Raw genomic sequence first — 17,096 nt, 5'->3', positions numbered from 1 at the left:
ATTTTTTCAGCAGTGTGTACGCTATAGAAACAAGGCCCTCCCGAAGATGGTGGAATTTCGGGTGGGGGGAGGGGGGTTCCATTTTACTCCACTTACGTTTCTCAGTACATTATATAGTACAATACCTAGTACCATTGAAAATACAATTCGTCCCATGAAAAACCAAGCTCTCAGACAGCTACGTTAATGGATAAGTAGTTTTGATTTTTCAAAAGTGGGGAGAAAGAACTGAAAATGAGAAAACAAAGGGCCGTGTCCCTAAGGGGATAAAAAAACATTTTTTTTTCCATTCTCCAGATCACTATTGATATGAAATAAGAAATGCGCACAAACCTGAAAAAAAAGCTTTACATCAGTTTGACATTCCCTGTGCTGTAGAGAAAACTTTTCAGTAGTCATCTCTTTATCATCACCAACAGGATTGCAATGAAAGGTAACCTCTATGTGTAAATAACACGGACAACACCATTCAAAGTGATATTCCAGCTCACCTCCTTCCTTCCTGCACAGTAACCTCTCACAGAGCATCCTAGAACACTCTCCCTTAGAAGTTAAGGTGTCACCTCCGGTCTATAGATGCCTATGATCCATGTGGCTGCTGTAAAGCATATCTCTAAAGGGTGTTAGTAGCATCCCAGGCAACATGACTGCCTCAATAATCATATACAGAAACCCAGAATTAAAACCATCTATCATCAGAAAATACAAACAGATTCTAAAAAAGAATGTTTCACTATCTGGTTTTAATTAGTGAAAAACAGAGGTGATACATTCACTTTAAAACACTTATCCGGGTATTCTAGTAAGTTCAAGTGCCCAAGATATTTATTTTAATTTGAAAAAAAAAAGTTTTTTATGGGTGGGATTAACTCTTTAGTAACCAATGAATTAGCCATAAAGCAACATACTTTGGGTTGGCAGGTAAGGGTCCATGATTCATCTTTTACCTATGCTAGTGGCATTTGGAAAGGGGGTTTGAAATGGTACAAAATGATGAATAGGCCACGTAATTAATTACATAATTTACTCCATTTTATTTATGTAGCAGGGTTAATGCATGAGCACCATTATCTCCTTCTCATCTCTATATACCTGAGGGGTAGAGCCATCTTCATTTCCATTTTCAGCAGTGGAAACTTTTGGTTTGCACAGAGCAGAAGTCTCAGTTTCTGCTGGAGATGGATTTATTTTGCCAGTCTCTGCTTTGGAGGCATCCGTATAATTCAGCTCATATTCATGTTTTTGTACAGCCTTCCGGCAGCTTATACAGCCAAGACAAGTGTCCTTTAACTTCACAAAATCCTTGTAGGTATTCTCACTGGCAAAGCAGTAGAGTACAGGATCCGCAACACAGTTGAGGCTGGTTAGCAGCAGGGAGAAGTGGTAGATGTTGAAAATTTTTGAGGCAAAGGAACAGTTATCCTCAAACAAGCTTCGAATAACCACCAATATGTGATAAGGAGCAAAGCAGACCACAAATATCAGGACAGTGCTGAGGACCAGCTGCTTAATCTGAAGCTTCCGCTTCATCTGTGTTCCATGGCTCTTTCGAATGACCTTGAAAATCCGAACGTAAGAGAATAACAAGAGAACGAATGGGAAGAGAAAGCCAGCAATGAACCTGTAATAATTAATACTGTGCTCCCAGCTTTTTATGGGATAATGTTCAAAGCAGACAGTATGGCTCTCGGGGTCCTTGCTGATTTCCACATGTTCAAGGAAGATATAACTAGTCAATAATTCCTTAAGCCAAATGACCATACTAACAACAAGGGCAGCTTTTATAGTCCGGAGGTTGTGAAACCTGAAAGGGTGAACTAGAGCCAAGTATCTGTCAATGGAAATGCAACACAAGAACCCAATACTGATGTATATGTTTTCATATAGGAGGATGCCACAGATCTTACACATGAGCTCGTTATAAGTCCAGTTGTCATGTTGAAGGACATATTGAAGCCAGAAGGGCAAGGAGAATATATACAGGAGGTCAGCCAAGGTTAGGTTGACTAAATATATCCCCAGCTCATTTTTGCCTTTGATTTGAAGATAGCCATAGTACAAAGACAAACAGTTTGCCGGGAGACCAAGTGCAAACACGGCAACGTACACCACTGGGAACAGGGTCTGATGTATGCTGTGATCGATGATGCAATAGGTGAGATTGCTCCCCAGGTGTTCTTCAGTTCCATTCCCCATGTCACAGTATCCTGGTCACTTCAGCATTATTACGCGTTGGTGGAAGGGTGTATCTGCAAAGAACATATTAGAATTTAACAGAAATGAAGCATAAATTACTGGAATACCCCTTTAACCCCATAAGTCACATTTCAAATACGTAGAAACACCCCAAAAGTGTCACTTTATTGTAGATATTTAACTTAACTTCAAAATAAATATAGTTGGAACATAATTCAGGTCCCTTTAGTGCATTTTCAATAATGTTGCTTTTTTGGCCTTTACAAAACAAAATATTTGCCCCCCTAAATTGGGTTAGATATATTTTTTATGTAGCCATGTAAGGTCTACTTTTTTGCAGAATGAGCTGTAGATTTATTAAGAACCATTTTCAAGAAAAGCTTCTGTAGCATTCAATTTATTTCACAAGGCAAGTGTTTAAAATCACAAAAAAATGCTTCTGTGCATGGGGCCAATTTCTGCACGAAGCAGACAGCTCTATTGCTACTGCAGTGGCGAGACTTCAAGGTCCTATTCATTTCAATGAGAACTTGATCTGCAATACCCACCCTTACCACTGTAGTGGGAATAGAGCTGTCTCCTGTCAGCTCTGTATATGAGTGCAGTGGCACAGAGAACTGCTGATTGACAGGTTTCACAGGAGGTGGACACCCACCAATTTACTATTGATAGTCTATTCTAAAAATAGGCCATGCATGGTTTACGACTAGGCAATCTCTCTTAAAAATTGGTTAATTGTAGTTTTATAGCTGTTTAAGAGGCGCTTTATTTAATTGCTACTTGTCAAAATCATTACCAAGCATATAACTTGACATCTGGGTTAGATAGCTGGTCAGAACCCAGCAGGCTCAGTAGATCCTTCTAAACTAGTAGGGACCCAATGAAGGTCCATTCAAATAAATCTTACGTTATACTCTGTATGTATCCTCCTCTGCTTCTGACTAGCTGAGAGGGCTTGCTTAGAGTGCCCATAAGTTGTATAATGGATTTGTGCATGTTGGCACCCCAGTTGACACTTCGGAGTCCTTTTCACCTGCACAAAAAGGAGACGGCTTGCAGCCTAACACCTATATTATGATGTCTATGTGTATTAGTATCAGCCTATGCTCTATGGCTCTTCTCACTTATACAATATTTAATAAATGTAGAACACACAACCATTCACTCACCTGTTGTTTCTTCACTCTTACCCTGAAGATAGGACAAGACTTGGCATTAGTCTTTGCTGTTCTGCATACTGTATACCCAGCTACCTCTCGCATATAACACACAGTTTCTGTCATCCACCACCAAGTTCCTCTGTAGATGTTCACTTTGTGTCTTTACTTATTTTTCTGATTTTTTTTCCGTCTTACAATGTCTTAAATATTTCCTGCCCTTCGTAACAGAGGTTCCCACCCACTTTAGCCACTCAATACACATCCTCTTAACAAACAAAGGCTCTGAGTTCCTTCTCACTGGTTATTGGGATATTCTCACTCTGGGATGTAAATCTAAACAGGACAATGGGATGAGAGGTGTAGATGGCTTTGCTTGGTGAACTATTCTCACATCATGCTGGCTGATCCCTCCAAATATTTTAATTCTGTTTAACCCTTCGAATCCAATTTGTATTCTGGTTGTCCTAGTGGGCTTACTCTTTTTCTGCCGTTATGCAATGGCGCTATATGCTGGCTAAAGCCAGTACTGCATGAGGTGACACGTTGGATAGGCTCCGACAGCAGAGAGGCTGGCAATATACAGTAAGAGAACCCCGATGGATGTCTTCCAACATCGGAGCTGTACAGCCTTAAATTATAATGTCTTCAGAGGTCAGACAGTGGATTGGAAGGGGTTAAAACTCAATGAATATCTCTGCTCCTAATAAATCTGAACTATAAATTAAAGCAAATTTGTAAATAATCTTGGTTAAAATTCTCCCACTGTATTGTTCTTGAATACTTATATAGACCTATGTACAGCAGGTTGGTGCATCTGCTGCTCTGTGGTCACAGACCCTTGCCCTGTCTTTGGTCTGTTCATGTAGTCTTGTATTTACTACTTTTTTGTGCTAATCTTCTCACTGTAGGTCTTTGTGGAAAGAGCAAGCTATTACATATACACCAAGTTATATATCCCCAATACTGTTGATCTGATCCCTGTAAGTCTGCAACCCCTGTAAAGAAATAGCAGCAGATCAAATTGATTAAAATAGAAACTTTGGTATTCACTCAGCGGCACTGATCCCCGGTGCACACTGCGATGTCACCCGGGATCCTCCTCCCCTGACGTCTCCTCATTGGTTCCGCGAGAGCAGAGGGGAGAAAGCATCCGGACGCACACACTGACGTCCGCAGCAGTGCTAAGCAGAGGAGCAGCGGCGCTTTGATGAGGAGGAGGTGGTAAGTATATAGGTCTCAGAGCTCCTACCCACTTGCGTTTTTTAAACGCTGCATTAAAGCTGCGTTTTTTTTAAACATGTATGTCAATGGGACTTTCTAATGTTAAAAACGCTGATATAGGGAATACTATTAGTAACACTGTACTCTATATTGGCCCCAGCAGTTTGAGCACTCTGGTTCTGCTCTAGATGGTGCCATAGCATGAATATTGCAGAACACAACTTCAACAGTCTTTAGTTCACAACGATTATTGCTCTCTCATATAGATCACTGGTGGCTTCACAGAGTCCAGAAGTTGGTTTTAACTTCACAAAAACCTCCAGTTGTGTTGGCTCCCCAATACTCCTCAAAGCTTGACACAGCTAATTCTTAAAGGGGTTGTATTTGATTAAGAGAACAGGGCCACTTTCTTCCAGAAATGGCACCACCTTATTCATGGGTTGTTTGCAGTGCTGCAACGCCAGCTAATTCATTGAAATAGAGCTGATTCGTAGTGTCAAAGTCCATGGACAGGAGTGGAGCTGTTGTAAGAAAGCAGACATTATTCTCTACTCGGATACAATGCCACTAACTGGAGATGGGTTACCGTTATTCCCAGCTTTATTGGTAAGAGCCCTTTCAATACCAACCCCTCCTAGTAAGCTCCTATTCAGTTCACCATACCACAGGTCTGCACCAACCAGGCCACACAACAGGACTTGAGGCATCCAACCTCCCACTCCCCGTTGCTTACCAGTCACTCATAAACTGATGTCTGACACAGCCCCTCCTTAATTCAGCTGTAACTTCTCCAATAAATGAGCTTAGCAACACCCAACCTACCTTAGCTCCTTCCCAGGCTGATGTCTATCACAACCCCAACAGACTCCCAAAAGCTCTCATATATGGCTTTCCTAAATGTGTGTCAAAGGTGCAGTATCTCGGCAAGTCTCATGTCACACACTTGAGTCTCCAGCCCACCACCTCCTCTGCAGTGGTCTGCGGTGCTCCTGTAGAGTGGCAGCAGACTGTTATGAACATTCTGCGGTTATTCCTGCATTATTAATTTCATAGGAAATTGGTTCATGTGATCAGTAATGAAGCAATCTAACAATTGTATTGTCTATCTAATGGCTACTATGAGAAATGACAGGAAAAAGCTGTTTTGTATGTTTGATTAACTGATTGGCAGGGCAGGACACATGAGACATCAAAAGGAAGGGGAAGAGGAAGTGAAGAGAACTGCATCACTGAAGCTTGGGACACAGTGGCAGAGAGAAGAAACCGCTGGGGAAGCATTGCTGAGTCCCAGCAGAGAGGCCATACTAGCAGCAGAAGATTGGGTGCAGCTGCTTGAGGGAGGAGGCCACTGAGAAACTTTGCATGCTGCTCACTGCTGTCTGAGCAAATGCTTTGCTCAGGAAGGTGCAAGGCTACAGAAGGTCATGCTGCAGAATTTCAGATACTACAGCTAAAGTCACCATTGCTGGAGTCACTACAGAGAACGACATCATCCCACCGCTTTTTGGGTTGGAAACCACTTATGGACATTGAGAGCGTTTACCACTGACAAGGTACCAAGAATGCTGTAGGTCGTAAGTGAGGATAGTCCTCAATAAAAACCAGGCATGTGCACACAAGTAAATAGTGACAGACAATAAGCAGGCCTGCTAGAAAAGGACAGAGGCATATCATGCTATACAGTCAGACACAAGCACATTTGTTGGCTATTACATGTGGCTGGAGATAAGACAGAGCTTTGCTGGAACTTTGTAACAAAACATAACTGCTTGACTTCTGTGGACAAAGTCCTTGGATAATTCCTTTGTCAGATATAGATTGTGTGTGGCAAAGCGCCACTTCTGTGTTAGCACTTTCTGCTCATTGAACGGAGAACGTTATTGATATTAACCATAAATTGCTTAATGTCTATATTAAGTCTTTTGATAGCAAGCAATAGTCAGGACCACAGGACGAAACGTTAAAGTTACGCAAAGTCTACCCACTGTTTACTATCCACCCTTTTTTTTTTTTCCATTTTCGTTTTTTCCTCCCCTTTTCTGAAAAATCGTAACACCTTTATTTATCCATCGACATCGCTGTATGAGGGCTTGTTTCTTGAGGGACAAGTTGCATTATTCAATACTACTATCTAATGTACTGAAAAACTTTTTAAAAAATCGAAGTGGACAGAAATGGAAAAAAAAATGACATTCTGCCATCTTTCAGTGCGTCTTGTTTCTACGGCGCACAAACTGCAACAAAAATGACTTGCTAACTTTATTCTATGGGTCAGTACAATTACTACGATACCAAACTTGTATCGTTTTTTTTTTTGTTTTTTTTTTGCTGTACTAGTATTTTTATTTCAAAGATAAAAATTTTTACAATTATTTTCTGTCTCCATCTTCTGCGCGTAATAACCTTTACATTTTTCCGTTGATATAGTTGTGCGAGGGCTCATTTTGTGCGGTACGTCCTGTATTTTCCGTTGTAACGTTTTGGAATACATAGGACTTTTTGATCGCTTTTTCTTAGATTTTTTTCCTGGCAACAGGTTGACCAAAGAAGCGCATTTCTGGCGTTTTTTTTTTTCTTTTTCTGGACAACGTTCACCATGTGCGGTAAATAATGCATTACTTTGATAGATCAGACTTTTGTGGATGCAGTGATACCAAATATTTTATTTTTGTTTTATTTAGATTTTTTTATTGTAAATATGGCAAAAGGGTTTTTCTTTTTAAATTTTATAACCTTTTTTTTTTTTTTTTATTAAAACTTTATTGTCCTTTTTTTCACATTTTCCTTTAGTCCCCAGGAGCAACCACTACTAGCGATGCTTAGATCGCTCCTGCAGTGTGATGTAATGCCATAGCATTACATCATACTGCATTCTGACAGGCAGCCTATCAAGCCACCCCATGGGAATGGCTTGATAGGCATTCTGCCATGACAGCCCTGGTGCCTTTCAGAAGGACCCCGGCTGCCATGACACCCACATGGCTCTCCCAATCTCATCGCATCGCCCCCATTGGCCTCGCAGCGCTATCTCCCTCCATACATGTCCTGCAATGACAGGATGTAAAAACACGATGGGGTGGTCACTAAGGGGTTAAATATAACTTACTGTTATTGGTTGTAATAAAAACCTATATTGTTGTATATCCTGTGTTCGCCTTGTATCTTGAATTGTGTTGCCTACTACAATACTAGTCTGCTGAATAATCCCAGTCCACTTGCCTGACGGACAGGCAAAGGTCTGACATGTCTTGCCGGTTGACTTGACTTCACACATGGGCATCTGCACTTGGCCCCTTGCACCAAAACGCATCTTTTTATTAGCTCCTCTCTGCCCCTCCTTCCAGTATTGTGGCACAATGTGCGGTGTCACATCATATGCCCATGTCAGACTCTTCCGCTGATGCTGGAGCTTCCTTCTGGTAGTGGGCAACCAAAAAACTAATCATTCTCGCTGCCAGCTACCATTCCAAGCACAATTAAAACAAGGGCAGTGCTCCAAAGGCAAAGTTTAACTAAGAATCCTCTATAGGCTTGACAAAGGAGGGTCTTTGACCTCCAAAACGTGTTGCACCCCTGTTTTATATGCATTATGAATAAAAATGGCATTATCTAACCTCTGTGGACCTGAATCCTGAGACACGACTTTGACAGTGGGACTTGGCGTACCTGGATTTAGTGTGTGTTAGTGTGGGGGGGGGGGGGGGGAGAGAATCTTATTTGGAGTTCCCCTATGAAGTAAATTTTCTCTACTAGAGACTGCCACTATTTTTTAGCTAAATTTTATGGTTTAGCTACCATGGCAGAATATAGTGTCACCACCAAGTAGCTTGCCGTCCAGCAACCCAGACTGTACAGCTAGCAAATAACACCATTTCTCAAGAACACAACATGACAGTTGCATCGTAATTACATAGCATATGATAAATAAGAAGAGTAAAGTGAAATACAAAGTAACTAATCACTCGCTAGGAGCTTATTTACATGACCATGTCTGTTTTCGATGCGTGAAAAACGGACCAGTTTTAATGCATGTGTATGTTTATGTGACATCCGTATGCATTACATCCTATTTTTTTACATCTGTGTCATCCTTTTTATTAGCACGCAAAAAAGGGTCTAATTTTTCATTTTTGCACACCCTTTGACATGAATAGGTACCTCTCACTCAAGAGAATTAGGGAGCATGTACCTCCACATATCCACAAGCTTATGTACACAGCCTAACACTGTCTTCTGCAAACAAGAAAAAAGGAAGAGAGAAGAGAAAGAAATGTTTGTTTAGACTGAGCTATCTTGCTTCTATTCTTGACACATCATAAGGAACTGAACTGTGGAAAAAGAACGAGTCTTATCCTGTGACCATACATTAGTCATTTATTCTATGCCCAAACACTGTTAATGGGGAATGAAGAAAATAACCTATTGTATAAATCACATTTTTGTGTTAAACATAATTTGAGCATTTTTTTCTCTTATTTTTCGATGTTATAATCTACACTACAAGAAGTTTGGAAACGCCCCATGTTTTAAACAGCAAATCACTAGTAAGAAACATCTCTGGGAGGTCACCGCCAAGAATCGGGAGTATAACCAAAGGCTCATGCGCAAAAGTTTAAGATGGGCTGTGTCCCCTTCAGTATCTTTCAGTCACATTGCTGCGTGTCAAAATAAGCCAGGATCGCTGCTAGCGTCTTAACCCTTTCCAATCCACTGTCTGAAGACATTCTGATTGAAGCCTGTACAGCTCTGATGTCGGAAGACGTCCAGCAGGATAATCTTACTGTATATTACTGGCCTCTCTGTTGTTGGGGGCCTCTCCAGCATGTCCCATACTGCGGTACTGGCACTAGCCAGTAGATGGCGCCATTGTAAAATGGCAAAAAAAGATTGCCCCACTAGGAAACCCTGAATCCAAAATTGGATTGCAAAGGGTTAAATGTTCAGGGCACAGACCCCAAGATATGTGTTTCCCCACCACCCAAAAGCAAAAAAATTTAATCGGCATGTCTGTAAGACAATTATTTATTAACACAACAGGTTTATATACAGTGGCTCAGTTCAGTCCCCCCGCAAAGTACTAATTCCCCGACTGATACCACCAAAAAATAATGGCTTATTTATGACACAGTAAGTGCCCATATTCGTGGCATCACACTGTTATATTACCCACTTTGTGCCCCGAAGTAATAACTGACTGACCTTTATAGAATATTGCCATGTTCTTACTCTTCCCTGACACATATATTGATACTGTCCATTCATGAAGTATCTGTATGGCGTTCTGAGAGTCAGCTATGTACAGGGTTGTATTAGTGTGCAGTAACTGATGTCACCACTGCTTTATCCCAATTCTGCAGCCTACTTGCAGTTTGGATGGCTGGCTCGCAGCATTTGTTCTCCATAGAGGTCGATGGTCACCTGAAGTATTCTGGCCCCATATTATTTGTTTCTGCCCTCTTAGACCAGGTCATATACAGAAATATGGCATTGAGATGACTAGACCTGAAATGGGGAGCATTGATGGCTGTTCTCGTCTGTAGGTAAAGGGTGCACTTAACTCAGATCAATAAATCACTGGTATGATGCCTGGGCTCCCTCATAGATCTGAACGCAGACAGTGACATCATGTAGAGTCAAAGTACTGTCTCCGGGCACTCAATTCTATAATTTGTTTTTTCTACAAAAATAATTTCCGCTCTTCAGGATATGTAGTCCTCGTATTACAGAAACCAGTGGAAAGGAAATGCACATTACTACTTATTACATGATCCTTCTTAGGTGTCCGTATTTAGGGGGACAATTGGCACTATATATTGAACAATATGAACTTTTGGAAACAGAATGTGCACCTTTTAATCTGAATCTAAGAATGTTTTGTGGTAGGTTGGAAAAAACAATAAATACAAAGTGGTTTGAGTGGTATTAAATAATGAGGAGAAGGATGATCAGTGTGTTCCTGCATTTCAACCTACATTGATTTCGATGCTGAAAATACTGCTCTATAATAAGAAATCTGGTCAGGAAAATCAGAAGAAGCTGAGTTTTCCTGATTTGTGTTTATGAGCACTATATTGCCACTTTATAGAGTTTTTTTTCATCATTGTCAGCACAACAACAATAGTTATAATGAACAATCTGCAATGCTTTGCTAATCACTGTGGCTTCTTCATAGACTTTCCCTACTTTGATCCTTTGTTGTTATGATCGCTAGGGATCCCAGAAGTTACACACTTAAAAATCATAAAGTGATCACATATTCTATGGAGTCATAATACTAATTGGCTAGTTGTCACACAGTAGAGGTAGAAAAAGAGTTGGGTTATGCCTAAATATCTGTTCACTTTTTCTGATGGGTCCATACTCTAGGGCAGGGTTTCCCAACTCCACTTCTCAAGACCCCCCCAGCAGATTGTGATTTGAGCATATCCTATAGAGAGAACACCTGGGGCACTAACAATAGCTATATCCCCTGTGCAGTACTATGGAAGTACGAAAAACATGACCTGTGGGGGATCTTGAGGTCTGAATATGGGGAAACGGTGCTCTAGAGATTTTAAGTTCTCAAAGTAGACCATTTCTGCCAACAGGCTGCACCCTCTTTTTGACTGGAAAAAGAGTAAGAAACACTGAGTTAGGGTTAATATACATGGGAAAGTTTATCTGATGTGCTGAATTATTAGTTGTTGTGGGGTGCGGTCATTGGCAATGCTTGGAATATAGTTTGAGCCAAACTACAGATGTGTATGCTATCAATAAAAGTCTGACCAGGTAACAGATCAAAACTGAGAGAGCCATGATTTATTGTTTTTTAAGTTATGGTGTGGTGATCCTCTTCAGCTGAGGTTTCGTTGAGATGGTTGACTTGGGGGTCTTGTTTGAAGGGGAGAAAAGTTATATTGTTAAGGTGGTAGTCTTATGGGAAAGTGAGCATGGTCATACTTTTGGATTAGGAGGGCATTATGGAAAGGAGCATCACTTTTCTGAGGTTCAACCATTTTTGGTGTATCAGGCTGTTAGAAAGGATCTGGGGTACTCTGGTTTTACACCCGCAGTGGTGCTACATATGTACAATATAATAGTAGTTATTATATTAAGGACACTTTCTTTTCCTTTTTTTTTCTTCAAAATCCTGTTTAGTTTGCAGTACCAGCATAATAGAAGACACACTTGTCTTCCCTGCCCCTGTTTTGGCAATGCCTGATCCCTGTTGGTCTTCACTTCCATGTGAAGAATGATGATGTCCTCACACCAGTTCGTAGAAGACAAATATGCATTGTAGCATATGTGGTGCATAAAATCCAATGATGTTTACCATGTAAAATAACAGTGACATTTCCACCCTATCTGGTCTTTTTCAAGCTTAGAATGCATGAACAATCAAACACATATATTACAATGTACAATTAATGAACCGCCAATCCCATACCAACACCACCCATTCAGGCATATTTATTTTTGGGTCGTGATTCAGACTGCAGTGTGGCTATGCATTAACAAATGCCTCGCTGAGAACGGCTTATTGTTCTGCTGGCATTTCTCTTTTTCTACTCTGACACCCGTTCGTGTGACCACTGTAGCTCATCACCTGCTGAAGTGAGCTGGGCACACAAGGACATCATAAATGGAGGTCCTCTGCTCCACAATTATTTTAAATTAAATGGGAAAATGTCTCACTTTCACCTTCTGTTATGTATTCTATGTTCTATTGTGAAGAATCTATGGCTATATGAGATTTCCAAATCATTGCATTCTTCTATTCTTTACAATTATTTACATTTTATACAGCATCCTAACTTTTTTGGAATTGAGGTTGTAGATTGGAAGCTGTTTAGCAGACATGGGGGGGGGGGCAGCAAGCATTATTGTAGCCTCCCATTGGCTCCTGCTCTCTAGGTGGAGGAGTGTTGGCTTGGTGTATAAAACGTTTAACCTGGAGTGGTGGTCTTCCTCTTGAGACTGGCTATCAACCCAGGCTGACACCAAGACACTAAGGTTGGTCTGGATCCAAAACTGTTTGGCATGCACTCCTTTAGAATAGCAGCTGCTACAGTTGCTGATGTGGAGGGTATGCCAGAGGAGGGCATTAAAAAACTGGGGAGATGGCGCTCTGAGTGCTTCAAAAGATACATAAGACCAGACCTTTAGAAATATTTGGATTGGATCTTTTGATGCAGCATTAAATTGTTTTTTACATGTTTTAATTTAGGTTTGCATCGTCCAGTGATTCCAAGAGTAGTGTGGAGGGGCACAAGGAACCATGGGCCACTGAATGGGCTCGCAGGCTTCTGAATACCCAGGTGAAGTCCATGTGAGTTATAAAACATTGGCAGTTGAAAGGTAAGAACCACTGGCTCAGGCTCAAGGAAGGGGTCCACTTGAACTATATAGATCTGGATCATCTTCTTTTCTTACCTGCTAAAATGCCATAGAGAGGGCGCTTTGTAGGGGTAGGAGGGCAGTGTAGGTTTACGCCACCCACATATTGCTAAGAATAGGAGAATAGGGGGAAAAGTCGCCCAGCCAGAAGGCATCGAGCTGGTAGGTTAGAACATATTATGCAAAGTCCTTTTATGGCTTGAAAATAAATGCTGTGGCCTAACCCACCCAAACAGTAATGTTGTGTCTTGTCAATATTTGGTTCACTGGCGCCGGCCTCCATGTGTGGGTGGAGTGGGTTGGGTGCCAGCAGTCTAAAAGTGAACAATGGAATAATAACGGTTAAGCAATTGAGCTTTTACCGTCGAGTATCTGGGCGCTATCCAATGCTAACTAAAACATAGGAAAAGTAATACTTTGTGTGCAATCTGTAATAACCGCAGTACCTGGTGAATAATGTTGATAATGCTTAGTCGATATGTTACTGTCTTGAAGAGATATAGATCAACTACTATAATACACAGTTACTCTTTAGGGCTTAAAGGGGTTTTCTGGCCCAAACCATTCTATCCTCAGGATAGGTTGTCAATAGTTAATTGCTGGGGACCCACCACTAGGAAGCTCTGATGATGAGCTGATCGCCCAGGCCTGCTGTTAGTGCAGGGGGCAGGATGTGTGTCATAGGGGACGGAAGCGGAAGTGCCCTAGCTGGCTTCACTTCCGTTGAACTCAATGAGAGCTGAAACGGGTATTACATTTCTGCGTCTGTCCCTGGTTTTGAGAATAAAAGTCCCCTATGACGCACACCCTGGCCTGCTGTACTGAGAATTCGGCTGGCAATCAGGTGATAACTAGGAATCCCGTGCATCCAGTCCCTGGCGATTAACTATTGATGACCTATCCTAAGGATAGGTTATCAATAGTTTTTTCCTGGAAAACCTCTTTAACGCTCCAATACAGACTTTTGGATTGGCCAATAGTCTGTAAGGCTTCTTTCACCCAAGTGTGAATCTCATGCGAGTTCACCCACAATGATACTGTGTAGGAAAGAAATTGCTGCATGTCCTATTTTTTTAGCGTTCTCCAGACGCATCACTCATTGATTTCAATGGGACCTTAAATACATCGCATGGCACTCGCATTGAAATCAATGGAAAACACATGTATCCCTATGAGCGGTTTGACTTGCGTTTCTTCGGATCCAGCCGTGGACATCGGGCCCAGGCTTGCTCAATACCCCAGGCGACATTTGACTCTCCCGTTGTCAACAAATTAACTCAGTCCGTGAACAAAGGCTCAAGCAGGGTCCATAGGGAAACATGGGCTTCAAAACCTCGCAAGTCGCGGGTGTATAGAGCATGCCGTGATTTTGTATTCTTGCAATTTAGAAGCCTATAAAACATTGCTAATGTGAGCCCATTGGAAAGTATGGGCTTTACATACATGCAATTTGTAGCACTGTCACATCGAGAGAAAATCATGCGATTTTTGTCACCCGTGTGAAACCGGCCTAAATGGGAACCAAGTAATACCACAGGAAAAGTTTACAGCTTGCCTTAGTGATGACGACTGATCGCTAGGGGTTTTAGCAGCTCTACCTGCTATGACAAGCTAGCAAGTCTTCAATTAAAGAAGTGCTTGTTCTAATGGGACAACCCCTTTGGGTCTTCTGGAAGACTCGTTCTTGTTGACCTTCATCACTACATCTCTTTTCTTTCAAGTTGGCCAATATTTTAAGAGATCTGTCCAAAATAATAGAGTATGACAAATGTATTCTGCGACTCCTGCCTCTACAGTTTAGAGAAGAAATAGTGTTGTGGGTAAGAGGAGTAATAAGATTTTTTTGTTTGCGCAAAATATAGGGGTTTATGTACCTCAGCCATGAGATAGTATATGGAGGAGTCAAAGTGTCTGTGCTTAGCAAATTACTCCAAATGTATCATGCCATGGTAATTGGCACCATTTTCGCTGACTGTAAATTCAGGCATTTTATGACTCTGTTGATTACCCCCCATCAACTGGCTAGGAGTAAAGTTCTGTAAATTCCAGTTATTTGGAGTACATTGAGCACCCTCTTGCGTTCTGTATCTCAGTTGATGAAGGTGTTAGAAGCAGTGTTTTCATGATCGTGGTTTTACAATTAAATCCTTTCTACAAGTGTCAATTAATCCATTGGCCGCCCCAGAGTTGTCTGCTAATGAATAATTGCATTGGTCCACTAATGTATGCACAGTCAATACCACTCATGTCCCTGGAAGATTACTTAACCCCCAAGTGATCAGGAGTCAAGACTAGTGTGTGAGAGTGCAAGATTAGCCGTGAAGTATCATAATATAGGACTATCAAACTAGATAAGCATTAGTCAGTGCTGAGACCCGGAGAGGGTAATTAACAGGTAGCAACCTAGGGATGGAGATATCACCAAGGACAATTGGGGAGGCAAAGCTTTGGGCACATTGTGATCACAGTATGCCAGCAAGTTCTGTGCCATATGCAGATGTGGGCAACCTGAGTTTGTCATTTGTCACAGGGCAATATGCATTTTCAACTTAAGCTGATGGTGAAATTATGATTTGATATGCATGCTTGGAGAGTTATCATCCTGTCAGCTGCAGTCCTGTGTAACACCACAGGTAACACACATCGATACCTCTGACTACAGATAATGTAGTAGGTGTTATATGCAGTCCTATGTAACACCACAAATAACTATTACATTATGTATACTTAGACTGTGTTATCTGTAGTTTTACATAGGACTGCATATAACTACTGATGCTGCCCATAGTTATCACCATGTGTCAAATGTAATGTTACATGGGCCTACATTATCGGTATTGCTCAGTGGCAGTTTACATCATTTTTAATTTACCTTTTAGAATTATCTGTTAAATGTACATGAAAGAACTGTATACAAACTTGCAAAGGTTTAAGTATATATGCACCTTATTTTAGCATATGCCTTATATGTAGAGCCATGCATACTTTTATGTCTGTTTCTGCATTTAAAAAGGTTATGAGTATGGATACGTCAAGCAATACATTTGTAAGCATGTCTTAAAATTCGAATGTACGCTTGATGAAGAGCTAAAACCGGCTGTGAACAGCCCCTAACATATAAGCAGAGACTAAACTCTAAATTCAAGTGTTTCTCGTGTAAAGAAGATTGAGTGCAGGTAACATTTTGTATTGATTGTTGTCATCCTGAGATAATTCCATTGGTTTTGGACGAAGGTTAGAAAACTTTAATCCACTGTAAATCCTCACCTCATTTACATCCGTCCTGTCTGTTCCAGGTTGGTATTTCTCAGTACATTGTCTATCTCATACCAGTCCCCAATTCTCTTCTGTATAAATGTCCCCACCAGCCTTGTTTGCAAAGTTTTTCTTGCTAAGCGAGATTTCACATTTGATCTACACACAGGCAAATGGATCACTCTGGAGTTACTTACCATTGTGTTTTCTGTGTCTGGTGAGATGTTCCCCCTGTAGATGCCAGTGTGCGTGCCCCAGCAGGTGGATGATGGGTGTTATAGTAAATGTGCTCTCACCCCATGCAGGATGATCAACAGGGTCTGTCTTCTCTTTCCACAGCGTATTTCCCTCTATCTTTCACCATCATGATCTGCTGTCATCCCACATCTGTTCAGCCCCTGCAAGGTCTCTTCTATATTCCTCCCTGTCTGCCTCTGCTTGCTCCAAACTCCTCCCCAGGTGTAATACATGTCCTGCTAGTGATATAGAAACTCATCACTTTCCTATCAATTCTTCTGCAAGTCTTCATATAGGAAACTGGTTATCATCAAAGGAAACCTTGTGCTTTGCATCCCGGAGACATTTAATTTGTTTGTTGATATTTAGACATCATGTAAATTTATATATTTTTGCAGCTTTTTGCATATGAAAAGTAAAACCGTAGATTAAATATGTGCATAGAAGACAATGTGTGTATCACAACAAAACGTCTCTGAAGTCTCAAAGATACAAGGCTACATTCTCATTGCCATTAATAGGTGCTGTTCCCACTGCAGGGTTGAAGAGGGATGGCGTCACCCTGAACAGGGACATCACTTGTTCGCAGGATAGGTAATAAGTCTGATCAGTGGGGTCCCACCCAGTCTGAGAATGGGAGGCTCCAAGTTT

General features: G+C 41.2%; 1 protein-coding gene across 3 annotated transcripts; it reads right to left on the bottom strand.

Annotated features, from left to right (window-relative positions):
* Positions 1-1,014: 1,014 nt before the first annotated feature.
* GPR68 (G protein-coupled receptor 68) lies at positions 1,015-16,577 on the bottom strand. Of its 3 annotated transcripts, none has more exons than XM_066607557.1 (2): positions 16,406-16,577; positions 1,015-2,249 (listed from the first exon to the last, which is right to left on the bottom strand). In XM_066607557.1, exon 2 carries the CDS (start codon positions 2,194-2,196, stop codon positions 1,051-1,053), a length of 1,146 nt encoding a protein of 381 aa, XP_066463654.1. In that variant the 5' UTR covers positions 2,197-2,249; positions 16,406-16,577; the 3' UTR covers positions 1,015-1,050. The 3 variants fall into 3 exon arrangements, with proteins under 3 accessions (XP_066463654.1, XP_066463653.1, XP_066463655.1); XM_066607556.1 differs by lacking the exon at positions 16,406-16,577 and adding an exon at positions 3,366-3,513; XM_066607558.1 differs by lacking the exon at positions 16,406-16,577 and adding an exon at positions 3,387-3,513.
* Between the last annotated feature and the right edge of the window lie 519 nt (positions 16,578-17,096).

The sequence above is a fragment of the Eleutherodactylus coqui genome, chromosome 6 (genome assembly GCF_035609145.1).
Source record: "Eleutherodactylus coqui strain aEleCoq1 chromosome 6, aEleCoq1.hap1, whole genome shotgun sequence".
NCBI lineage: Eukaryota > Metazoa > Chordata > Amphibia > Anura > Eleutherodactylidae > Eleutherodactylus > Eleutherodactylus coqui.
This window is presented reverse-complemented; position numbering and strand designations above follow the sequence as displayed.

What these genes read in the sequence shown, in the direction of transcription:
- GPR68 (XM_066607557.1), bottom strand. Translation starts at nt 2,196, where the DNA reads ATGGGGAATGGAACTGAAGAACACCTGGGGAGCAATCTCACCTATTGC.